The sequence below is a fragment of the Mobula birostris genome, chromosome 12, assembly GCF_030028105.1.
Source record: "Mobula birostris isolate sMobBir1 chromosome 12, sMobBir1.hap1, whole genome shotgun sequence".
Lineage (NCBI taxonomy): Eukaryota > Metazoa > Chordata > Chondrichthyes > Myliobatiformes > Myliobatidae > Mobula > Mobula birostris.
The window spans coordinates 28,662,424-28,689,612 of record NC_092381.1 but is presented as its reverse complement, the minus strand read 5'-3'; the positions used below and the strand labels follow the sequence as shown (position 1 = coordinate 28,689,612).

The following is a 27,189-nucleotide window of genomic DNA, read 5'->3' as shown; positions in this document are numbered from 1 at the left end:
TGTCATTGAGAAGACTTCAACTCAAAATTCCAGAAATTTAGAATATCAAGTACTTGGATTTCAATTCTCCAAATCCGTACTAGAGTTCACTACTTCAAATGTTGCAGAACTTTACCTGCTAGTCCAGTCAATAACATACTCGACTACTCCACATACACTGGGTAAACAATGATTAGTTAAATGCTAATATTCAGTGGTGAAATTACCTGTCACAACTCTTACCGTGAGTCTTGATAAGGACAGGTGCGTCATTGTTCCCAGAGGCTGACTGTGCAACTGCTACATTTACTTTCTCCATTGATATGAATGGAGAATCTTGATGCTTGTTTATTCTTCCTGAAAAATGAAAATTGTTAGAAAGTTACACTAAAACAGTAATTTCCGTGATAATGAAGCCGATTCTAATGCACATTTTGGGATGTCATTTTGGCAAAAGATGTTGTTGCTCACTACTACTACAACATTATCTCTCTGCCATGTCAACTACTCTAATTCCTCCATCCCACAATCTTGTAGAGCTGATTGTGGACTTCAGGAAGGGCAAGACGAGGGAACACAAACCAATCCTCAGAGGGATCAGAAGTGGAGAGTGTGAGCAATTTCAAGTTCCTGGGTGTCAATATCTGAGGACATAACATGGACACAACATATTGATGCAGCTATAATGCAAGTCAAGACAGCAGTTATATTTTATTTGGAGTTTGAGGAGATTTGGTTGTCAACTAAAACACTCAAATTTCTACAAGTGTACCGTGCAGAGCATTTGGACTGGCTGCATCACTATCTAGTATGGGGGAGTAGGGGGATGCTACTGCACAAGATCAAAGTTGTTGCAGAAACTTGTAAAATCAGTCAGCTCCATCATCATTTCTAGCATCTGTAGTATCAACAACACCTTGAAGGAGCAATGCCTTAAGGCAGTGGTGTCCATCATTAAGGATCCCCACCACCCAGGACTCTGTTGCCATGGGAACACACACACACACACACACACACACAACGAACTCAGTTTTGCCCCCCCTCTATATTTATCATGTATTTCATTATACTGCTGCCATAAAGTTAACAAATTTCATGACACAAACATGAGGAAATCTGCAGATGCTGGAATTAAGCAACACACATAAAATTTGCTGGTGAACGCAGCAGGTCAGGCAGCATCTCTAGGAAGAGGTACAGTCGACGTTTCGGGCCGAGACGCTTTGTCAGGACTAACTGAAGGAAAAGCTAGTAAGAGATTTGAAAGTGGGAGGGGGAGGGGGAGATCCGAAATCATAGGAGAAGACAGGAGGGGGAGGGATGGAGCCAAGAGCTGGACAGGTGATAGGCAAAAGGGATATGAGAGGATCATGGGACAGAAGGCCTAGGGGGAAGGGGTGGAGAAGCCCAGAGGATGGGCAAGGGGTATAGTGAGTGGGACAGAGGGAGAAAAAGGGGAGAGAAAAAGAAGGTGCGTATAAATAAATAAATAAATAAATAACAGATGGGGCACGAGGGGGAGGTGGGGCATTAGCGGAAGTTTGAGAAGTCAATGTTCATGCCATCAGGTTGGAGGCTACCCAGACGGAATACAAGATGTTGTTCCCCCAACTCCAATTTCATGACATATGCCAGTGATTTTAAACGTGATGTTAAGATCTGGGCTCATTTCCCACTGCTGACTGCAAGGAGTTTGTACATTCTCCCCATGGCTGCATGGGTTTCCTCGGGGTGCTCCAGTTTCCTCCCACATGTCAAAGGCACACGGGTTAGGGTTAGTAAGTTATGGGCATACTATGTTTGTACTGGAAGTTTGGTGATATTAGTGTGCTGCCCAGCAAAATCCTCACTGATTTGATGCAAACACATTTCACTGTACACTTTGATGTATATGTAATAAAGAAAGCTAATCTGTACATCTTTACTTCTCATGTTTCATACAGATTAGAATATGTTTGGGCTGTACCTCAAGAAGTTATTGCAGATGTCACTGCAGCACTTACCACCACTTGAAGTTCCATAAGCAAAAAATAAGTAGTACGTATTATTGGCAGCTCTTTGGGCTGTTGAAGTGACGCTTCTTGTTACAAATGAGCATTGAATTATTCCATTTTTATTTGCCACACTTATACCACCTACTTCACGCTGTAAAATAAATCATTATGTTTACACAATACAGAATTAATAATGTATATGTTTCAAGTGCTCCACCCTGGGCCATGGTTGGGTTAATGGCATTGGTGGCTGACATAATCAAGGATCTCTCCCACTTTGCTCATTCTTTTTCTCCTATTCTGTTGGACAAAAAATGGAACAGCTTTAAAGATTAGCTTTGTCACATATACATTGAAATGTACAGTGAAATTTGACATTTGCTTTACTGGTGCCAACATAGCGTGCCCACAGCCCACTAACTGTAACCATTTGTCTCTGGAATGTGGGAGGAATCTTGAGCACCCAGAGAAAACCCACAAGGTCATGGGAAGAACACAGGAACTTCTTAAAGAGAGCAGCAGGAATTGAACCCCGTCAGTGATCTCTGGCACTGTAAAGCAACTATGCCAACCACTGTGCCACTCCAAGCCTGAAGGAATGTACAACCAGACTCATGGAGAACTTTTATCCCACTTTCATCAGGCTGTTGATCAGACCTCTCATATACTAAAGGTGAGCTCTTGATCTCTCATTCTATTCCATCATGGCCCTTGCATTGTTTACACACCCTCTCTAGCTTTAACATTATATTCTACACTGTCTTCTCACTACTTCAATGTACAGTAATGTGTCATTGTCTATCTACATTGCACACAATCGAAAGCTTTTCATTACATTTGCTACGTGTGACAATAATAAGCCAATGTGAATGCATTTTTATTTCAGCTGTTATGTAACCCCAGGGTTCATATTTCCTGTGGACTGTCACTTTAAAACGTCGGGAAAATAAGACACTGTTTGAGCTGCTGCAGAGAGAGAGGGTCAAAGCCTGCCTTCCAGGTGGTGTTTATAGGAACTCTAAAGTGTGTTTACACTTATACAAGGACGCTGCCTGCTTGTGAGTTCTTACAGAGAGAGAGAGCGCAACGAGCAGCTAGTGGGTTGCCATGGTGACCGAGGGCAGCGATAATTGGTGGAGAGCTGGTGTTCAGCATGCTGAGATAAATACAAGGTCAGTTGGTTGTTAAACAGAGGCACGTGGTTTTGGACACTGGATGAGCTTGGTGTGCTCACACAAGGGTGGGTTTTGGAAGACTGATCTGGAGAATTGATCAGTGGCTCTCACAGTGCGGAAAAGGTGTGACTGGTGGGAAGTTATCAGTCTTGCCTGGGTTGATAACTTTACCACCAGAAGACGGTCTCCTTCTATGTGGTCACATTCAGTGACTTTAAAGGAAGAGGGGAGAGGAAGGTTTGAAACAGAAGAAACCTAGTGACAAAGAGGTCACTGTTTGGACTCTCTCTCTAAGTAGCCCGTAAGAGTGAGTTTGAGTTCCATTCGAATGTGAAGGTGTGACTGTCACGTAGTTAATCTACAGGAGCGGGTTCTCTGGTGAGGGGAGTACCTTTGTGAATACCACTTGTGTGTTACCCTTGTTTGGGTGTGGTAGTTCACTGAAGAAAGGCACCCCTGTGGCAAATCACTGTTGGACTTATTTCGTATGTCGTGGAACTGGATAAGTGGCTATCACGTCATGTGTTTGGGGTAACCGTGTGGAATCTACTGGTGTGTCGACCCTTGCCTGGGTGGTGGTTCCCTTGGAGTGTCCCCTTTGTGATAAGCTACTGTTGGTGATAATCCATACCTGGGTTCTGTTGGACTGTCCTGTAGCCACCACTTTGGGATAACCTGTAGCTGAATTCGGGTGTGGTACCACTTGTGTTGACAGGATGCTCGTGGAAGATCACTGTCAGTGATATTTTGTGTGTGGAGTGGAACAACTTCGGAGATAAAACCTTCTACTATTGTTATTTTGTATTGCTATCGTGGAATATCGACGTAATTGCCTTCTCACAACATTCGCCTTTTCGATTACAAATATCGCTCATTAATTAACCTGAGCATTGAACTGAACTATCTTACATTCCATCATAAGACTGTATCCCATTACCTCCTAAGGTTGACTTTTATATATTTCCACATTTATATATGCATGAACTTTGCTAACCTGTTTGATTTATCTGATTTTATATTACTGTATTGCGTAGTTACTAATAAAATAGCTTTAGTTAACAGCAATACCAGACTCCAGGCATTTTCCATTTCTGCTGACTCTATAACCCGTTAGGAGTTACGTAACAGGACGGACAACATTCATTCAGGTGCCTTGCTGTTCGGCATGGGCGATCGTGTCTCTCCATTCATCATGGTCCCTGACCCTCCGAATTGTAGTTGTTGCCTCCCCTGTTTCTAACCATGATGTTATTCCATCTATCATTTTCATTCTCTGTCAGCCTCTGCTTCTTTTTCCTTCCAGCTTTTCAGTTGTAACTAAATGTTCTAATGTCTCTCTTCGCATGATGCATCCAAAGTATTTTGATTGATGTTTTCTAATTTTTTTTTTTAAAGGTAATGCAAGTTTTGTTTTCGTTCTCTGTAGAACTTCTTCGTTGGTTATCCTGTCCGTATACGATATGCATAGCATTCTTCTGAGGAACCACATCTCTGCTGCATTGATTCTTTTTTCCATTGCATTTGTGATGGTCCATGACTCGCAGCCATACATCAATATAGGAAGAATGTGGCAGCTGAGAGTTCTAAGGCCGATGTCAATTGCTATTTTCTTGTTCTTTAAGATGTTTCTCATTTCTGTAAATGCTATTCTTGCCATTGCTATTCTTGCTTTTATGTCCGTTTCGCATTTGCCATCAGATGTTACCCATGATCCAAGGTACTTGAAGTTGTGAACTTATTTCAGGATTTCATTTCCCAATACGATCCTACAGTTTGGGATATCAGGTTTCTTTGATATTACCATTACTTCAGTTTTCTTTTTGTTTAAGGTTAGGTCAAGTCTTTCGCTCTGTGTTGAAGGTAGATACTAGGTTCTGTAAATTTACTTCACTGTTTGCTATCAGTACTGTATCATCCGCATAGCGGAGGTTGTTGATATTTTATCCTCCTATACTTTTTCCAGGTAGGTCTTGTATGGTTCTCATGATGTTTTCACTGTAGAGGGAGAACAGGTCTGGTGATAGAACACAACCCTGTCTGACTCCTCGCTTTATTGGCTGATATTCACCAACCTCATTGTCTATCTGTATAGCTGCACTTTGTTGCCAGTAGAGATTCCTGATTATTCTTAGATCTTTTCCGTCGATATTAATATCTTTAAGCATTTTCATGATGACTTGGTGTTTCACTGTGTCAAAGGCTTTTGTGTAGTCAATGAAACAGAAGTATAGGTCTTGTTGTACTTCTATTGACCTTTCGATAACATTCCTGAGAATATAAGTAGCGTTTGATGTTCCCTTGCCTTCGACAAAGCCGCACTATTCTTCACTGATCTCTGGTGTAATTTTGTTTCTTATTCTGAGCATGATGATTCCAAGTAGAATTTTTGTGAGGTGGCTCATTAAACTAATTGTTCTGTGTTGTCCACACTCTGTTGCACCTGGTTTCCTTGGCAATGCAATGAAAACTGTCTTTAAAAGATCTTCTGGTACTTTGCCACTGTTGTATATTCTATTCAATAAGATACACCAAAATCTTCTAGCGCTTCATACAATTCAACTGGAATGTTATCTGGTCCTAATGATTTCCCCTTTCACATTTTCTTCATAGCATGTTCCACTTCTTTCAGTATTACTGAGCCCTCGTTGTTGTTGCCAATATCAAAGTTGTCCTCTTGGTCTTTGTTGTCGTATAGGTCTTTGATGTATTATGACCATCTTTGCATTATTTTTCCTTTTTCCATAATTGCAGAGCTGTCTTTTGCTTTTATGCATCCTGTTGTTGCCCCGCTTTCCTTCCGATTTGTGACCTCTTTGATCTCGTCGTGCATACATTTGCTGTTGTTGGTCTTCTGCCATTGTTCTATTAACTCACACTTGTCCTTAAGCCACTTTTCTTTAGCTTCCTTGCACTTGGTTGTTATCTGTGCATGCAAGGATACGTAGGCTTTTTCGTTTTCCTTATATTTTCTTCTTTGTTCCGTAAGATTCAGAATCTCTTCTGTCATCCATTTCTTTTTAGCTTTTTTCTGTTGTTTGGGAATCACCTCCTGTGCTGTTGTGTTATGCTGTCTCTGAGATTTTCCCATTGCTGTTCTATAATGTCAAGTAGGGTACCGTGCACAATCCTGATTTGATGGAGGCAGACGTGAGAGCACGGAGGAACATCTGGTGAAACTTCTGAAATGCCTGTTTCGCTGCCCCTATTACTGTGTGATCCAGAATCTCTGGAGGGGAAGGCCCCGAGTCCTCGGCTTTGCTTGTTGCCCGGCGGCTGGGGCGGGGTCAAAGCGCTCGGCAGAGATGGTGCTCGGTGTCAAAGGGCTGGTCGGAGGCTCGAAGTTTTCGGACAGACTCAAAGTGGTCTGTGGTCGGGTGCTTCCAGGGTACTGCATCAGCAAGTTTGCGGCGCTGGAGTTTCATGGCAGGAAGAGTTTCTCCCTTCTACCGTCTACGTGAAATGATGGGCTATCGGGACTTCGAGACTTTTTTTTTTGAAAACCGTGCCCATGGTCTGCTTTTATCAAATTATGGTATTGCTTTGCACTGTGGTAACTATATGTTATAATTATGTGGTTTTGTCAGTTTTATTCTTGGTCTGTCTTGTGTTTCTGTGATATCATACTGGAGGAACATTGTATCATTCCTTAATGCATGCATTTCTAAATGACAATAAACGAGGACTGAGTGTCCTCATAATCTAATCTAATAGTGATGTTTTGTAGAGCCTCGAATTTGTTCTTCACTGTTTTTTGGAGTTCATTTTTGATGTCACTGTTTTTTTCTCAAAAGTCCCAAATTCAGCTTTGGCTCCTCTCGGTCTTTTAAGCTCTCCGAGTCTCAGGTACATCACGCTGATTATTGGTACATGATCACTTTAGCAGTCTGCACGTTTTGCATGATTTCAGAGCACTTCCATACCTTCTCCTTGTAAGCACGTAATCAGTCTGGTTTCTGGTGTTATCCCCTGGGCCCTTCCACGTCCATAGTTTTCTCGGGTGTTGCTTGAAGACGGTATTACCAATTATATAATCTTTTCCTGCGACTCATGTAGCTAGTCGTTCACCTCTGATTTCTCTCACCCATGCCGTAATGCCCAATTTTGTCCTCGTCCCTGGTCTTGCCTACTTTTGCATTGAAGCCACCTTGAATAATGGTATTTTCAGAGCTTTTACATGGTCTTAATGCTGTTTCTAGTTCATCACAAAATTGATCGATGCCTCCTTCACTGCTGTCTGCTGTTGGGGCATAAACTTGAACGATGTTAATGTCAAAAGGTTTTGCATGTAGTTTCACAAGTAACATTCCATCTGATTTGTCCAAAAGTCTTTTATTAATTTTGCATGTTCTTCATCTAACATAATTCCAACACCTTTTTCATGTATTTCTCCTCCTGAGTAAGTGATGGTATATCCCTCTGAGCATGTTTTACCAGCTCCTTTCCACCTCCTCTCACACATTCCCAAGATGTTGCTTTTTTAATCTTCCCATTTCCCGTCTGATGTTGTCTAGTTTACCAGGTTGGTTAAGGGTTCTTACATTCCAGGTTGCTAGTCTGATCTTCTTTGCTTTTAATTTGGTGACAGTCACTGGATAACGGTCGAGGTTCACCTGTGGTGCATGAGATCCTCTACCGGATGAGGCTCCTTCGGTGAAGGCTACATCTTTGAGCTGAGATCGTAGTTGATTTGAGTTCATAATTGTACAAAGGAGGAATACTGAAGTGGTTTCCCATTGCCTTCTTCAGTTGCAGTGTCCATACTGGACAGGTAACCCTGGCCATTGATCAGCAGATTCATCTGCCCAGCATTTTTAGTTTCACAACCATAAATTCCAATTGTAGAATCTGCTTGTAAAACCATCCACCACCTGCAAACCATGGCTTCACATGACCCTGATTGGGAGGCTAAGCAGGTTCTACAGCTTGCCCAAGCGTGACCTGTAGGCTATTGGATGAAAGGAGTGCTTTACACCTGCTTTTGCTGAGCAATTGCACAGCACCGACACCGCAGGGTGAACAACAGAGGAACGAAAAAGTGATTTTGCAAGAGGTGGGTACCACTTGCCAATGTCTTGCCAATCAAACTGGCCATACCTAATGGCCTTCCTACAAAATATCCTCCCTTTCATTGGTTTTTAAAATTTTCTCCAGTCATAATTATAAGATATTTTTGGACAGGGTTACATAATGATGTCTTATTGTTCAGCTTTAATTAACAATGGTCTACCACTTCCTGTTCTACTGCAACCCTGTTTCATCATATGTACTTCCTGGCAAGTTTCAAGAGTCAGGTCTAAAGGATATTTATGATTTTTACAGGACCCACCAATTTTGCTGGAATTTTTTGCTTCTCTTGGCCTCAAAACAATTTCTGCACAATGTCACAAACAAGAGAAAAATTCACAGATGCTGGAAATCCAAGCAACACACACAAGATGTTGACTGAACCCAGCAGGCCAGGCACCATCTATGGGCCAAAACGTCCACTGTGCTTTTTCCCCCCCATACTAGCTGCCTGGCCTGCTGAGCTCCTCCAGCATTTTGTGTGTGCTGCTCTGCACAACATGAATGATCTTCAATTCTTTTGCAAACCCTCCAGTAATTCCTCAATATTCTATCCTTCATATGGCTTCCAGATGTTACCCAGCTGGGGCAGCATGGTAGCATAGTGGTTAGCACAACACTTAAGAGACCTAGGCTCAAATTCCCACTGCTGCCTGTACATTCTCCCTGTGACCATGTGGGTCTCCTCCAGGTGCTCTCGTTTCCTCCCACAGCCCAGAGACATACTGATTAGTAGGTTAATTGGTCATTGCAAATTGTCCTGTGATTAGGACAGGATTAAAATCGGGGGTTGCCAGGCGATGCTTTTCAAATGGCCTTCTCTGCGCTGTATCTCAATATATCCCCCTTATTCACAGACTTAAACCATAGTTCAATGCTCCACACCAAGAGACTTTGATCAATTTTAGTCCACCAAGGGTTAGTGGTCTATAGATAGTGTATTCCCTTCCACTGTCCCTCCATTTTCTGATCGCAACTTCCAAATTTCCTATGATGAGGGACTATAATTACAAGAATGGGTCACAGGGCTGGGACTGTTTTGTATTAAGATAACTGAGAGAAGAGGGGTCAGGGCAGAACAGATAATGAGAGGCTGTCTCCGTCAGTGGAACAGAGACCTAGAGATAGCAAGGAACAAAAATTAAAAACTTGAGTATCGTGAGGAAAAGCATTCTAAATGCTGCATGTGGTCTGAATTTGGAACGCACTGCCTGCCGCTGTGGTAGAGGCAGGTTCTGCTGTGACCTTCAAGTAGATCAGAGAGTGATACAGCACAGAAACAAGCCACTTAACCTACCACTTCCAAGTCAACCAGTGGTCACCCTTTGGTATTAATCCCATCTTCCAGCAAACAGCCCACAGCTTTCTATATCTAGGCAATTCAAGTGATTGTTTAAACACTTAAATACCATCAGCAACTGATTCCTCCACTCTGAGGCAGCCCATTTCAAGTACATAGCACTCTGGGTGGAAAAAGCAATCCCCTCAAATTCCTTGCCCCTTACTCCAAGTCTATACAAATTATTTTTCTTTACCTCTGATACAGGGAAGTGTTTCCTTTAGTCTACCCTATCCATATCCCTCATCTTAACATATCTCAATTAAATTCCATTTTAACCTTTCAAAGACCTTGCAGCCATTAGTCATTTGCCCCAAGATCTCCTTGGTTTCAGACATTGTTTGAAAATTTACTGCAGGACAGACATGAAAAAGACCCATCACCAAAAGTTATATAGAAAGGATTTGGAAAATGGGAATTTTAACCCAGTTGCTACAGACTGCAAGAGAAGTCAGTGCCAATGGGCCAAAAGAAAAATAAAGGTCTATTAGCACTTGTCCTCCACCCAGTTCATTAATCAGGATTTTAGTACTGCATGGTACAAATTTAGTGACAACACAATTCTGGAATGAATATCAATTCTACAGACTTCTCACCCAAAAACAAAATCACTAAACAATCTCAATGCTCCACTGTACTTTTATAGTAGTGCTTCTCACATAGATCTTTAACGTAGAATCTGAAAATAGTTACCAGCGGCCTACTGCTCGGGCGTGTTCTTCCTGTGGAATAGGCTCGTTGAACGTCTATTTGTCCAGTGCTATTTATACCACAAATGTATATATCATCATCACCCTAGGAAAAATAATGTAGTGCACCAGTGATTGAGGAGTCCTCACATTGAAATTAACATACTGCAACTGACAATAAAATTAAGTCAAGCATATCCAATGTAGATTAATCTACAGGAATTTAAATTACTTTAAATCAGCCAAGCAATCCAACATGATGCAAGTGGATTATTGAAGCTGAAACCAGTGTAAGATTCAATAGGGTTAAAGATAAAGTTAAAAGTAAACACTCATTACCCTTCCAGCTCTTGAAGAGGACCACAACCTTGTCGAGGTTTGGAGGCTTGCATGCCTCAATGACCCAGAGGGCTATATTGGCTGGAGTCAGGGCTTTATGCGTTGGCTCTTGGTAGAGTCACCCACGCTAAACGGGTCAAAGGGTTGAGGACAGAGCAAGAGCAGTCCACTGGTCCTCCAGGTTCAACTCAGGGCTAACAACTGACTAGCAAACCAAAATTGTTACTGAAACAGCAATGAAGAATCCTTCTACATCTGAGTGCGACAGCATTCTTGTGTCTCTACCCGGGACTTGCATGATTGACAGTAGTGAGAAAGAGCTACTGACAAGCTGAAGGCAGCCCTGAACACTGCCAGAGATGGAGGACCTTCACTGCTGCCCTAAATGCCAGCATAATGGGTAGTTGCAACCTCTACACCAGAGGTTATCAGAAGAAAAATCCAACTTTGGTGGACATTACTAGTTCTTCCACTGGTAACTGCAGAAGACAGGCCATTTGACCATTAGCAGAGGGACATGTGCTAATCATGCACCACATGCCATTTTAAAAAAATTCTAATTTCCTCAACACCTATATCCATATTTTCCCCATTTGGAATGACTAATGAACTAACTATGCAGCAAGTTATATGCAATGTAATACCTGGCAATGTACATTGACAAGAATCAGCTCAAATATCATTATAATGCTAGACTAGTTTCTCAGGTTTCACGGTACATTTTCTTCCAAGACTCCTTACCATTATTTTGTCATCCGAGAAACCAATTGAGATGTAGCCGCTTGCCTTTCCTTTCATTTCAAATCGTAACCCTTGGTTACCCAGTGGAGTGGATGACATAAAGTAACAATTTGGATCTGTGGCTGGGTTGCATTGTGAAGGATTACTGAAGCAAAATTTAGTCGTCCCACATCCTTCACTGGAGATCTAAACCCAAATGACAAAAATAAAAATGGTTACCACCCAATACTTAACACAGCTTTGTACATCATTCTGTGCTCTCCAAATTCTGAGTAGTCACTTAAGATGCATTAGGGTTTAGATGCTTATTCTGCTTTAAGGTTTCATATTCTTGAGCAAGGTTAGCAATTATTTTGTAGTCTCCTGAAGGCCCTAGGGCCAACACATTGATGCAATCACAAAGAAGGTACACCAGTGATTCTATGCAATTAGGAGTTTGTGGAGATTTACTATGTCAAAGAATCTGATGTGCAGCGGAGAGCATTCTGAGAGGTTGCATCATTGCCTAATGTGGAGGTTCCAATGCTCAGAGTCACAAGAGGATGCAGAGGGTTGCAGACTTAGCCAGTCGTATCACAGGAACAACCCTCTCCACTATCAAGGATACCTTCGGGAGGCAGTATCTCAAGAAGACTTCATCCATCAATGAGGATCCTCACCAACCGGGACATGCCCTCTTCTCATTCCTGTACTCCCTGATGGAAGTAGCGTGGACACCACACAATGAATTAGAATCAGCTTCTTCCCCTTGTTGTCAGATTTCTGAATGGTCCATGAACACTACCTCATTCCTTTTGTCTTGCACTATTTTGTAATTTATGAAATTTTTATGTCTTTGCACTGTACTGCTGCCACAATAAATTTGTCATATAAAAGACATAACAAACTGAATCTGTTTTTTTTAAAAAAACAGAATGTAATGCTGATTTTCCCATCAGCAAGTGAAAGATCAGAAATACCCAGTGGGGTGGGGGAAACACCAAACAAGAGGGTGGAGAGTGCATCGTTGGCACAATCGTGAAAATAAAAGAAATCCTTCAGATGTTTTCCCCAAGATGAGGCACCGATAGAATAAATGACTACTCTAATAAAGATCATTTTAAAGAGGTTTTGATTTATAAGGATATCATATGAAAGTGATTTGCAAAGGGCACAGAAAAAGATGTCACAGTCACAGAGCCAATGAGCACAGAACAAATAGTTCTCCTCTTGTTTTTCTGCATTTCTCAGCTATTAAGTCATTTCAATAATATCACTTGGGAAGACTAACCAAAGTTTTGAGTAGCAAAAAAAGGTCTCAACTTACAGCATCCAGGTTTGAACTAGCAGCCGGGGTTAAGTTGCCCCCTTGATTCTGAGAGCTAGTGGACAGTGGAGGCACAGTGGGGGCAGAGGAAGACCTTTGAATGATTGGGGATGATACGTCTGTCCAGAAAGTTTGCATAGATTTCACAAACGTAGCTCTACATGGAGAAATTAAAAATTGTTAATGTGATATAACTGCTGCAAAACATTTAAATGTCTTGAGGAAATATCCACCACAAGAATAAATAATCTCCAACTGATCTTATTTGCAATAGAACAATTAAGAAATTTGGCTGGGCTTCAGAGAGCCAATGCTTATAAAGGCTGCAGTGGTCAATCTGAACACTTGAACTTTACCTTGCTATCCCTCTTATGCAACATATAGTAATTTATATGCCTTGCACTGTACTGCAGCCAACACCTGTTAGCAATAGCCAGCACCAGAGGACATCTTCTTAAAATTAGTAGTGGAAAGTTTAGGTGAGATGGTAGCAGTAGGTTTTTTTAAAAAAAAACCTTAAACACTCAGAGTGGCATGTGCCCAAATCGCACTTCTGGGGTTTGTGGTGGAGGCTGATACATTAGGGACATTTAAGATACTCTTACTTAGGAACATGGATGAAAGAAATCAAGGGCTATGGGTTATGTAGGAGGGAAAGGCTAGATGAGCATGGAAAATGTTTATATAGGTCGACACAACATTGTAGGCTGAAGAGCCAACACTGCGCTGTGCTTTTCTATGTTCTATGTGCAACCGTGGTATGTAGCCAAATCACAATGCCAAAAAGTCAGATCTGAACTCTCCCCAAAACTCTAATGATGGTCTATCATTAGGGGGAAAAAAAAGTCAGTGAAAGATTTGAGGAACAACATGTTGGAAGCTGGGAACAGAACCACCTTTCCAAACTTTATTTGGGAAATGGGAAAGAATAAAGCAAACAAAATGAAAAAAAATTGCAAATATAAAACTACCTGAATACAATGTCGTTCGAATTTGGTGTAGTCCAGTTGACAACGATCTCTGATTTTTCACTTGATGATACGTGACTAACAGCAGAATCCTTTGGAAAGATTTTTTTTTAGTGAAACAGTAATGCAAATAAAACATAAACTAAGAATTTTAGTTTCTCACTATGTCTTTTGGGTGACTAAGTAATAGAAATCAAGGACTAATTTTGAAAAATAAATACAAGAATCCATTCCAACAGGTTTATCAAATTGAAATTACTGATGATATGCAAATTGTACCTTTAATGTAAAATTCTAGGATTTATATTGCAAGCTGCATAATTTCTCTCCAGCAAACTGTGGTTAAGAAGGCATACAGTGTATTGGCCTTCATTAATCGTGGAATTGAATTTAGGAGCCGAGAGGTAATGTTGCAGCTATATAGGACCCTGGTCAGACCCCACTTGGAGTACTGTGCTCAGTTCTGGTCACCTCTCTACAGGAAAGATGTAGAAGCTATAGAAAGGGTGCAGAGGAGATTTACAAGGATGTTGCCTGGATTGGGGAACATGCCTTATGAAAACAGGTTGAGTGAACTCGACCTTTTCTCCTTGGAGCGACGGAGGATGAGAAGCTTTTTCAAGCATAGATCGCCATCCTCAGAACAATTTTCAATAATTTCCCTTCCATTGATATTAGTACAAGTGATTTGTAATTATCTGGTTTATCCCTGCTGCCCTACTTGAACAAAAAAAGTACAATAGTCACAGGCTTCCAGTCATTTGGAACCTCATTGGTGGCCAATGAAGATGTAAATATCTCCATCAGGACCTCAGCAATCTCACACTAAAGCCTGGGATAAATCTCAGCAGATCCAAAGGAGTTGTCCTCCTTAATTCTGCCAAGGCATCTACATCCTCCTTTATAAACTTAATATGCTCAATTACTACTTTGTTCTTGTCCTCTGGCTCCATACACAGTAGATTGTAGGATACTTTGTCCTATAGCAGAGGTACCTTAAACTAGGTGCCATTGCTCTGGAGGAAGGGGCAAAAAAATTTAGAAGATGCAAGGAAGAAGTTTCTCAAGCAGAAGGTATTTGGACGTGGAACATGCTGCCTGACTGCCAGCTACTTTTAAGTACCTAAGTGAACACTGGAATTGCAAAGGCACGGTCGGCTACAGACCAAGTACCGGTAAATGGGATTAGTATAGAGCAGGGGTTCCCAATTTTTTTTTATGCCATGGACCAATACCATTAAGCAAGGGAGTCTGTGGGTCTAGGTAAGAAACTCTTGGTATAGAGAGATACTTGAAGGATGGTGAGCTCAAGAGCACTTCTTTGATCTGGTACAGTGATGAAGGAATACCAAGGGGCGGCAGTAAAACATTGAGGGCAAATTCAAGTCACTGATAATTTTTCCTCCTTACAGTTTGCTTTACCCTCCACCCAGAGGTCGGTACTAAGTGGAAGACTGGAATTCATTGAAGTACTGGTACTACAGTTACTAGACTAGGAGGCTAATAGTGTGATTAGATCAGTGAACACAGTCAATAAGCACAGACACAGTGGGAGATAAATAACTTAGATCCGAATTCAACATTCTTCTGTTTATGGCGGAGTAGGAGTCGGAGTCAGATCTTCTACTATAGCAGTTGTTAGTAAAATGTGGTTATGCAGTTACCATACCAAGCTGCTCATGCATCCAAATTGAATGCAGTTTTATACTGCATCAATTTTAAAAATTGGTAAGGATGAACAGGGAGATGCTGAATTTTTTCCCCCCCAGCACATTGCAGGAACAAGTCACCCGTCTATGGATGCTGCCTATACTTCTCACTCACTCAGTTAAACATCCAACATAATCAACTACCTCACCCATACTAGTCATTCTCTCTACTCCTAACAGGAGGAAGATTTATAAAAACTGAAAGCATGTACCAACAGGCTCTAGAACAGTTTCTATCCCACTGTAATCGGACTGTTGAACAGACGTCTGATATGACAAGATGGATTCTTGACCTCATAATAAGGTGCAAGATCATAATGAACCTTATTGTTTACCTGCATTGAATTCTTTTTCTAGCTTTTCCACTTTATTCTGTATTGTTATTCTTTTACCCTATTCTACCTCAACTCACTGTATAACGTTTTGATCTGTGTGAACATTATGCAAGACAAGCTCTTCACTGTTATCTTGGGATATGCAACAATAAACCAATGTCCATTTATTGTTGAAGGGTTCGGAATATCACTGGCAAAGAATGATAGTTGCAATAACTTACTTTGTAGCTAATCCCATTGATATCACAGTTAAGGAGTTGAGCTTGAGAATCGGTTGTAATGAATTTGCCAAGTGGAGTTCTCAAAGAGGACCGAGCATCTTGAGCTTCCAGCAAAAATCCTTTAAAGGTTTCATTTGAATTGCTTTTCAATGTCACTTAAAAAAAGTGCAGAATTCAGCATTAATTGAAGTTAGATGCTTCAATGTTTTAAGATGGATACCAGATTTCAGTAGGAAAAACCACACATAGTAAAATTTGCAAAATGTTCCAAATAATAAAATGTACAAAGGTCAAACAAAGTACATGATACATGTGAAACTCCATGCCCTTCCCTTGCAGATTTCCAACTTTGAAATTCTTGAGTGTACAGTGCAAAGGACCAAGTCCCTCAGCACCTCCTTGTTTCTTCTCCCCCCCCACCCCACCCCACCCCTATCGCACAAAAGGGACAGCTTTACTGGAATGGAAAGCTCCTGACCAAACATGCATTAAAAAAAAATCTCTCTGGAATAGAGTTTTTGCACAGTTTCGTAACAAAGGAAGTTTCACTTCCACCATAGATATAATGTCTTTTTTTAAAAAAAAATCACAGCAACATAATGGCATTCTACAAAACAAGTCTCTGCAGGAAACAAAAAGATAGATAGAATATAAACAATTTTGGAAATACTTGAGTTGAGTCTGGCAACAACAATGGAGGAGAAACAGTTAATGTTTCAGATCAATCATTATTCAGAAATAAGAAAACAAACAGGTTATATCACAGAGAAAGAAAAGCAAACCAAAAAGAATGGCGTGATACTTTGGGGATGGAAAATTAGTTACAGGATTTGTAGCACCTGACATTACTTTCTCCCCAAAGCGGATAGGTAAAACTAATCAAGGGCACTACTAAATTACAAGTGTCACTGGACAAATATAGTCCCCATGAAGGGACCCAACGACATTCATTGTGAGGTACTGAGCGTCACAGGTATGGATCAAATAGAAAATACACATCTGATCCATTGACACAAGAAGTATTGCAGTTGCTGTAAATCTAGAACAATACACACAAGGTGCTGAAGAAGCTCAGCAGGTCAGGCAGCATTGACAGATGGCAGTAAACAATCAATATTTCAGCCCAAGACCCTGCATCAGGACTGGTCCTTTGTTTCAATTTGGGGCAAGCTCTCACTTTTTGTTTAATTAATAGTACTCTAAAATGAGTATTTTTCCTATATTGGAGGGAAATGTTGGTGAAGGTGGGGTACACAGCAACAATTGATTTTTGCTCATTAACAATATGGGGCATATGTGGGGTGGGGTTCAGGGTAGTTTGAAATAGAATTCCTACACATCTCATCTATTTCCTGCATCTCAGTTTTAATGCATTCGCCTGAACAGCAGGAACAAAGTTCCTCTGCTCCTTGCCTTCCACCCCATCAGCATCCACATTCAACAGATTATACTTTGCAATTCTTGCCGGCTCCAATAAGATTCCACCACCAGCCGCACATTCCTCTCCTTTTTCCAGAGAGTCACATCAGCAGAATTACAAAAGGATTCACTCATTTTGACTCCCTGATTCACTCTTCTATCCCCACTTACTTGTCCTTTTGTAAGGCACTTACCCATGCAGATGCTGGAGTTATAATACCACAGTTTTCACTTCACTCATTTTCAGTCTTTTTATTCCCCCAGCTAAAGCAGCATTTCACTTGCACTTCTTATGGTCTAGTGTCCTGTAGTCTCGAGAAATCAAATGCAGATTGGGCGTTTGCTTTGCAAGACATCTATGCGCACAGTCTGCGCGCATTGCTACTGTGTTCTCCCGCCGCTTCTCTCATCGCAATCTATGCACCATGCTTTCCCCCATGAGGTGGTACCTGCTGTACTTGTCCCAGGTGCTAAAATTTCACCAGACCTGCTACCATGTTAATTCACCTTCATGCTCCATTTCTGACCTCAGTCTGTCTCCTGTCCACTTACAGTGAGGCCCAAGGCAGCTTGAGAAGCAATACCTCATCTTCCATCTGGGCACGTTGCAGCCTACCACACTTCATACCAAATTCTTCAATGTTAAATAACACTTTTTATCAAGGTAGGCCAAATTTCCCTGCCCTTTTCTGTTTACTTGTATCATCTGGCCTATTCGGTGTATTTCAGTAGACCAGACCTCACAATATTACATGGATTATAACGGCTGTAACAGCCACATCATTCCAGCCCATCACAGCTATTCCCCTTGTTTCACCAATTAGCCACCTCCGATCTCTGTTATCTAGGTTAGCCATTTCCTCTCCTTGGTTGGGATGGTATGAAAAGACAACAACGCTGCATGGCATGTTGAATGCTTCTGATATTTTTTTTTGTTGCCGTTTTTATTTCACTTTGACATTTGGCAAAAATATACAGTCAAAAAAAAAAAAAAAGGCTGGGCACTATTGCCTGAGACAGATGGCTGAAGGGTTATTACCTGTGGATACAGATGGATGAAAACCACACACTCCTCCAGGCTTCCATCTTTATCAAATGAGACATGCCCCGAGATAAACCTTTCACTCCATAAACTGCCGTTTTATAAAATCATAGCAAAAAGCTTCAAATTATTTGCACTCCAAAAGGGAAAAGTAGTTAACTTGTAACAAAAAGTGACTAGATAGCACAAGTTTCATCTGCAGTTTAGATACATGCACTCATGGGGTACCTTGAATCGTATCTCCTGGATTAAAGGTGGTATTGCTTGCAATGACTTGATATGGAGCAACAGATGTCTGTGCAGTGCTCCCATGCTTGGGAACCATAGTTTCACAGACACTATCAACATTTCCATTTGAATACCCAGAAACATCCACCAGGAAGAAGGAAGTAATAAAAAGCACCACAAAACGAGTACGGCCTCCCATCTGCCAAGAGAGAAAAATAATGTTAGCCAATCCTGACCGTCTACCACCCAAAAAAGAATTTATTTTCACCACAGGGTTAAGAGTACACAAATATTAAAAGCTGCAAGGTACTCAGACGAGGAAATACCAGGACAGCTCAATTTATTTGAGTGTTAGCCAAAAGCAGGACTACGAAATGATTTTCTGTATTTAACAACAGCTATTGTAATGCTTCACAGTAATTAAACACTTTCATTTTGGATCTCCCCTCCTCCTCCCCCTCTCAAATCCCTTACTCACTCTTCCTTCAGTTAGTCCTGACGAAGGGTCTCGGCCTGAAACGTCGACTGCACCTCTTCCTACAGATGCTGCCTGGCCTGCTGCGTTCACCAGCAACTTTGATGTGTGTTGCTTGAATTTCCAGCATCTGCAGAATTCCTGTTGTTTGTAATTAAACACTGCCTGGATTTCCATCATGCTAATGTAATATTACCAAATCAGAAACAGTAATTGCAGACACTGTATATACCCACATTGCAATGAATTGTCAGCAAACACCAAGACTAGACTACGTGGCAATCTGTGAAGTGCCCATACAGTCCAAATAAAAATCAATTGAAGCCAGGAATATTAAAATTTATGTTTATTTCTAATTGAGATTTTTGTATTTAACCAGGCTCAAAAAGGTAAGAGAAGCTATGAAAAGAACCAATCTTTCTTAAATTGTAGGTAAAATTCCTGGCAGTTCCAATTATAACTAATATTTGAGTTGCAATTGATGGGAACCCAAGCTGCCATAAAACCACTATGAAACACAAGTGCAACACATACAAAATGGTGGAAGAACTCAGCAAATCAAAAGGCATCTATGGAGGGATACAAGCAGACACCGTCAAGCCAAGAGCATTCATCAGGACCGTAAAAGAAAGATGCAGAAGCTAGAAAAAGATAGGGCAAGGGGAAAGACTACAAGCTAGCAGGTGATACACAAGACCAGGTGAGGAGAAAGATGAGTGGGTGTGGAGAAGGGAGGAAGCAAGAAGTGATAGGTTGAAGAGGTAAAGGGCTGAAGAAGAAAAAAATCTAACAGTAGAAGACAGTGGACTATGGAAGAGGAGAGGAATCAGAGGGAGGCAATGGGTAGGTAAGTAGAGAAGGGGTGAACATAGAACAGTACAGCACAGTACAGGCCCTTCGGCCCACAATGTTGTGCTGACCCTCAAACTCTGCCTCCCATATAATCGCCCCACCTTAAATTCCTCCATATACCTGTCTAGTAGTCTAGTAGTGAGAGGGTAACCAGAACAGGGAATGCAAGAGAGAAGGGCAGAGGGTGGTTTGATCAATGCCTTATAAGACTTCAGCATTACTTTTATAGATTCAAATACACTTGAAATGAATGCCAACATTGCAGTTGCTTTACTTACTAAAGACTCAATCTGCAAATTGGCCTACAGGGATTCCCAACTCCCTTTGCATTTCCAATCTCTGAATTCACTCCCCATTTAGAAAATAGTCTACAGCTTTATTACTTCTACTAAAGAGCATGACCATGCACTTCTCTACACCATGTTCCATCAGCCAAATTTTTGCCCATTCTCCTAACCTGTTCAAGTCCTTCTGCAAACCCACTGCTTCCTCAACACTACCTGCCCCTCTACCTATCTTCGTATCATCTGAAATCTTGGCCATAAAGCCATCAATTCTATTATCCAAATCATTGACATTGAACATAGAAATCTACAGCACGTTACAGGCCCTTCGGCCCCCAATGTTGTGCCGACCATGCAACCTACTATAGAAACTACTAGAATTTCCCTACTGCAAACCCCTCTATTTTTCCAAGCTCCATATGCCTATCTAAAGGCCCTATTGTACTACTCTACCACCGTCGCTGGCAGTGCATTCCATGCACCCACCACCATGTAAAAAACTTGCCTACAACATCCCCCCTATACCCACTTCCAAACACCTTCAAACTACGCCCCCCATGTTAGCCATTTCAGCCCTGGGAAAAAAAAAGCCTCTGGCTATCCACATGATCAATGCTCCTCATCATCTTATATACCTCTATTAGGTCACCTCTCATCTACTGCCACTCCAAGGAGAAAAGGCCAAGTTCACACAACCTATTCTCACAAGGCATGCTCTCCAATCCAGGCAACAGGCTTGTAAACCTCCTCTGCACTCTCTATAGTATCCACATCCTTCTTGTAGTGAGGTGACCCGAACTGAACACAGTACTCCAAGTGGGGTCTGACCAAGGTCTTATATAGCTGTAACATTACCTCACAGCTCTTGAACTCAATCCCACAGTTGATGAAGGCCAACACACCATACGCCTTCTTAACAACACTGTCAACCTGCACAGCAGCTTTGAGTGTCCTACGGACACAAGCCTCAAGATCTCTCAGATCCTCCACACTGCTAAGAGTCTTACCTTAATATTATATTGTCATCAAATTTGACCTACCAAAATGAACCACTTCATACTTATCTGGGTTAAACTCCATCTGCCACTTCTCAGCCAGTTCTACATCCTATCAATATATCCCACTGTAACTTCACAAAGAGGAGGAGTCCCAGAGCAGAACCCTATGGAACACCACTGGTCACTGCACTCCATGCAGAATATGAACCATCTAAAACCAGCCTTTGCTTTCTGTGGGCAAGCCAGTTCTGGAAACACAAAGCAAGGACTCCTTGGATCTCATGCCTCCTTACTTTCTGAATGAGCCTTGCATGGGGAACCTTATCAAATGCCTTATTGAAATCCATATACACTACATCCACTGCTCTACCTTCACTGTGTTTTGTTACATCCTCAACAAATTCAATCAGGTTCGTAAGGCATGACCTGCCCTTGACAAAGCCATGCTGACTATCCCTAATCAGATTAGGTCTCTCAATGCTCATAAATCCTGCCTCTCAGGATCTTCTCCAACAACTTGCCCACTACTGAAGTAAGAGTCACTAGTCTATAATCTGCTCGGCCATCTCTACCCCCTTTCTTGAACAGGGAAACAATACTTGCACCTTCCAACCCTCTAGTACTTCTCCTGTCCCTATTGATGACGCTAAGATTATCGCTTCCCACAGTAGTCTGGAGTAAATCTCATCTGGACCCAATGGCTTATCTAACTTAATGCTTTACAAAAGCTCCAGCACATCCTCTTTCTCAATGTCTATATGCTCAAATGCTCCAGTCTGCTGCAAGTCATCCCCACAATTGCCAAGGTAATTTTCCCAGGTAATTACTGAAGCAAAGTATTCATTAAGCACCTCCACTACCTCCCCCAACTCCATGCACACATTTCCCCTATCGTTCCTGATTGGTCTTATTCTCACACGGCTCATCCTCTTGCTCTTCACACACTTATAGAATGCCTTGGGGTTTTCCTTAATCCTGCTCACCAAGGCCCTCTCATGGCCCCTTCTAACACTCTTAGTTTCATTCTTAAGATCCTTCCTGACAACCCTGTAGTTTTCTAGAGCTCTAACAGTATCTAGTTTCTTGAACCTTTTGTAAGCTTTTCTTCTTAACTAGATTTCCAAATCCTTTGTACACCATGGTTCTTTTACACTGCCATCCTTTCTCTGCCTCAATGGAGCATACCTATGCAGAACGCCATGCAAATGTTCCCAGACTATTTGCCACATTTCTGCCATATATTTCCCTGCGAACATCTGCTTCTAATTTATGCTCCCAAGTTTCTGCCTAACAGCATATTTCCCCCTACCCCAATTAAATATTTTCCCAAATTGTCTGCTCCTATCCCCCTCCAGTGCTATCGTGAAGGAGATAAAGTTGTAATCACTACCTCCAAAATGCTCTCCCACCAAGAGATCTGACACCTGACCAGGTTCATTTCCCAAAATCAGAACAAGTACAGTTTCTCCTCTGGATGGCTTATCTACATATTGTGTCAGGAAACATTCCTGAACATACATAACAAACTGCACCCCACCCAACCCCTTTGCTCTAAGGAGATGGCAGACAATATTAGGGAAGTTAAGAATCACCCATCACAACAACCCTATTATTATTATTGCACCATTCAAGAATCTTCCTCTATCTGCTCCTCGATGTCTCTGTTACTATTGGGGGGGGGGGGTGGTCTATAAAATCACCTACAGTTATTGCTCATTTCCTGTTTCCGACTTCCACCCACAATGACTCAGCTGACAATCCTTCCATGACTTCCTCGCTTTCTGCAGCCATGTTATTTTCCCTGATTAGCAATGCCACACCCCCAACTTTGTGCTTTGCCTCCCTCCCTGTCCTTTCTGAAACAGCCAAAGCCCAGCACACTCAGCAATCATTCCTGCTCCTGATTTGTTAGGCAAGATTACCCCTTGATGGAACCATGCTGACTTTGGTCTATTTTATCATGTACTCCGAAACCTCATCCTTAATAGTGGACTAACTTCTTGCCAACCACTAACTGGCCTATAACTTACTTTATTTTGCCTCTCTTTAAGAAAGGAAGGAGGAGTGACATTTGCAGTTTTCCAGTCCTCTGAAATGATTTAAGAATCCAGTGAGTCTCAAAACAAAAAAAAACACCACTAATACCTTCACAATCTCTTCAGGTACCTCTTTCAGAACCCTTGGGTACAGAACATTTGCTTACCAGCAACCCCTGAAAACTGTTACATACCCCATTGCCAAACTAGCAGAAATGGACCACTTAGTTGGAGTCTGGATTACTGGAACTAAGAAAGTTTTAATAAAGAAATAAGTAACACAGTACTCTAATCGTAAGGATATAAATGCAACAGGTTAGCAATGATAAAACACACATGTACACAGAACTAGGATAATAGGAATCAATCAAGCCCTATCGCAGTCTAGGGGTAAAGTGATCAGTCTCAAGTGACGTAGAGTTCAGTTCAGCTGAATACAGTTCGCAGTAATCGCTGTTGTGCCATTGGAGAGAGAGAGAGAGAGAGATAATATGCAAATTCTGATTCACACAGACCTTCGTTCTTCACAGTTAGCTTTCGGGCGAACCCTTTTATGTCTTCTGTGGTCACTGACTGTGACCCCTCCGTTCCAGATACGACCGTTCTTCCGTGGTGAACTCGGCACCCAGGCAAGGGCGGACACACACACCAGGTTCCCGCCGATCACACCTTTTCACCCTGTGCGTTTATGGTTGGTCCCGCGACCAGACCTCTAAACTCCCACCAACTGGTGGGGGCACACCGCTTTTCCAGGTTCTCGTTATCTCATGATCTCATGGTGTCTGTCCTGCCTTAGCGAACCTGTTCCTTTTATCCCCCTGCTGGGGTATCGCCTGTCCATCAAACTTCAAACAGTTCAGGTTCAAAGCAACTGGTCTGTCAATGCTCGGAACTGTGACTCTTTTCGTTAATCTCTCTCCTCTCTCATTAACATTTTGAACGTTTCTCCATTTGTCTCTCTTATCTCTCTCATCAGCATCAATCTTCTGATAACTTGGTTTTTCGTCACAAAACTAATCAATAAATTCAAGTCCTAGGACTCCATACATCCTTGTGCAACTGGATCCTTAATTTCCTCACTTGGACACCCCAGTCAGGTTGGATTGGCAACAACATCTCCCCCACAATCACCATCAGCACAGGTGCACCACAGGGCTATGTGCATAGCCCCCTGCTCGACTTGCTTTATACTTATGACTTTGAGGCTAAGCACAGCTCCAATGAGATATTTAAGTCTGCTGATGACTCCATTGTTGTTGGCCGAATCAAGCAGTTTTGAGCCCCTTATTGGGAGGAGGGATGTGCTGGCATTGGAGAGTGTCCAGAGGAGGTTCACCAGAATGATTCTGGGAATGAAAGAGTTAACCTACAAGGAATTTGATGCCTGTAACCATTGGAGATTAGAACAATGGGAGGGATAGAGAGGGATAATCTATTGAAACCTATTGAATATTGAAAAGCCTAGAGTGGACATGGATATTGCCAATAGTGGGGGAAACTAGGACGAGAGGGCACGTCCTCAGAATTGAAGGACATCCCTTTAGTATAGAGTTGCAGAGGAATTTCTTTAGATAGAGGTTAGTGAATCTGTGAAATTCATTGCCACAGACAGTTGTGAAAGGCAAGTCATTGGGAACATTTAAAGTGGATGTTGATAGTTTCTTGATTAGTAAGGTCATCAAAGATTACAGAGAGTAGGGAGGAGAATGGGTTGAGAGGGATAATAAAACGGCCATGATGGAATGGCAGAGCATATTCAATGGGCTGAATGGCCCAATTCTACACTTCTGTCTTATGGTCTTCAACCTTATTTCAACTCCCATTCAGTTTGATTAACCTTTCACCATTCATATTCTCTCACCCTCCCTCATTAGAGATACACCCTCCCCACCTCCACTTTTTTCCCCCCATGTTCTCCACAGATACACACTTCCCAGTCCAGACACATCCACCCTTTCTGTCGAATAGATGGTGCGAGGAAACTGGAGGTGCGCTTAATTCCGCTAGCGAGCCGGCAGAGAGCTCCCAGTTCCCAGGGGAAGGTGGAGTTAGCGATGTTTTCATACGAATAACCAAGACAGAAGTTCCTCCGTGAAAAACAACGAGAGTTATGGAATCGCTTGACACAATCTACAAGAAATCTCGCACAAATGCCAACGTTATTTCATTCACAATTGACACTTCTCCTGCGGTATATATAATACAAACCGTGTAACTGGGAAAACTGAAAACCTTACTAGGAAATCGGTGCACAATTAAAAGTTACTCTACCAGTTAAGCGATTAACTATTGTAAAGTATCGACCTAAAGCAAAATGTACCCGTACAAACGCAACATAGTTGGACCCCCTACCTTACAAGTTTCCTTCCAACACCGCATATACCACGTTAAGAAAAAAGCGATATAAAGCGAGCCCACAAGGTGTGCAAGAGTTATACAATGCTAGCCCCACCCACTGCTGACGAAAGGGATGTTTATGATAAACGAATTGTCATTTCCTCACAATTGTAATCCGAGGTATTTGGCAGTCAGCGCTAAAAATGTTTCTCGATGGATTAAGTTAGCCATTCTTTGCAGTGATTGCAATCCGTGTGCTCCTCGGCTCAAATGAGCATTTGCACGAGTCAGTGAAGTATTCCCCAGAATGGTGTGTCTGTGTCCCATTGCGCGTCACGCCACTCAGTCCAAACAAAAAACAAGAAGAGTCGAACAACATCCAAGGCGAGAGAAACGAAGTCTTCCGGTCGCATTTCTGAAATACTGTAATCCCATAGTGTGTGTCGGAATACTGATGGCGCGGTGTTTTGATCGACTTAATTAATTAAAGTCCACCGTAAACTGTTTCTAAGTCCAATGTGCTTTGTTTTTGCTATTTTGCGCGTAGCTAGCATTTTTTAAAAATCAAGACAATACCATGGTGCAAAGGCTAGCTATGCGCGCGGCATCTATGCGGATGTAAGGGTCGAATAAAATATACAGTACTTGAAATATAAACACGCATTGATTCTGTCTCAGCAAACGATCACGAACCTGCTGATTATTTGCAACATATTTTATTTCAGATTTCCAGTAGCTGTCATGTTCATTTAGAATGCCATTAAATGAACATAGAGCATATCAATTTACAGCCCATTACAGGCCCTTCAGCCCACAATGTTATGCTGACCATGTAACCTACTCTGGAGACTACCTAGAATTTCCCTACTGCATAGCCCTCTATTTTTCCAAGCTCCATGTACCTATCAAAGAGGCTCTTAAAAGACCCTATTGTATCCATTTCCACCACCACAGCTGGCAGTGCATTTCACACACCCACCACTTTCTGTATGAAAAACTTACCCCCTGACATCACCTCGGTACCTGTTTCCAAGCACCTTAAAACTATGCCCACTCATGTTAGCCATTTCAACCCTGGGAAAAAGCTTCTGGCTATCCACACGATCAATGCCTCTCATCATCTTATACACCTCTATTAGGTCACCTCTCCTCCTCCGTTGCTCCAAGGAGAAAAGGCCAAGTTCACTCAAACTATTCTCATAAGGTACACCCTCCATTCCAGGCAACATCCTTGTAAATCTCATCTGCACTCTCTCTATGGTATCCACATCCTTCTTGTAGTGAAGTGACCAGAACTGAACACAGTATTCCAAATGGGGTCTGTCTAAGGTCTTATATAGCTGTAACATTACCTCACAGCTCTTGAGCTCAATCCCATGTTTGATGAATGCCAACACACCATACACCTTCTTAACAACACTGTCAACCTGGGCAGCAGCTTTGAGTATCCTATTGATATGGACCCCAAGATCTCTCAGATCCTCCACGCTACCAAGAGTCTTACCATTTATATTATATTCTGTCTTCAAATTGGACCTACCAAAATGAACCACTTCACACTCATCTGGGTTGAAGTCTATCTGGCATTTCTCAGCCCAGTTCTGCATTCTATTGATGTCCCACTGTAACCTCTGACAACTCTCTAGACTATCCACAGCA

General features: G+C 41.9%; 1 protein-coding gene across 4 annotated transcripts in view; it reads right to left on the bottom strand.

The window, feature by feature from the left end:
• Positions 1 to 25,817, bottom strand: part of LOC140206283 (putative ferric-chelate reductase 1) — a 56,544-nt gene extending 30,727 nt beyond the window's left edge. The window contains exons 1-10 of one of the 4 annotated variants that reach the window (XM_072274610.1): positions 25,697 to 25,817; positions 19,027 to 19,204; positions 18,549 to 18,747; positions 15,860 to 16,014; positions 13,598 to 13,686; positions 12,627 to 12,783; positions 11,321 to 11,506; positions 10,245 to 10,346; positions 1,983 to 2,124; positions 223 to 336 (exon numbers count right to left, since the gene is read on the bottom strand). In XM_072274610.1, coding sequence (XP_072130711.1) covers positions 223 to 336; positions 1,983 to 2,124; positions 10,245 to 10,346; positions 11,321 to 11,506; positions 12,627 to 12,783; positions 13,598 to 13,686; positions 15,860 to 16,014; positions 18,549 to 18,747; positions 19,027 to 19,204; positions 25,697 to 25,761 — 1,387 coding nt within the window. In that variant the 5' untranslated portion in view covers positions 25,762 to 25,817. Of the gene's footprint in view, positions 1 to 222; positions 337 to 1,982; positions 2,125 to 10,244; positions 10,347 to 11,320; positions 11,507 to 12,626; positions 12,784 to 13,597; positions 13,687 to 15,859; positions 16,015 to 18,548; positions 18,748 to 19,026; positions 19,205 to 25,545 lie in introns of all 4 variants that reach the window. The other 3 variants (XM_072274611.1, XM_072274612.1, XM_072274613.1) reach the window with 3 other exon arrangements.
• Positions 25,818 to 27,189: the final 1,372 nt, after the last annotated feature.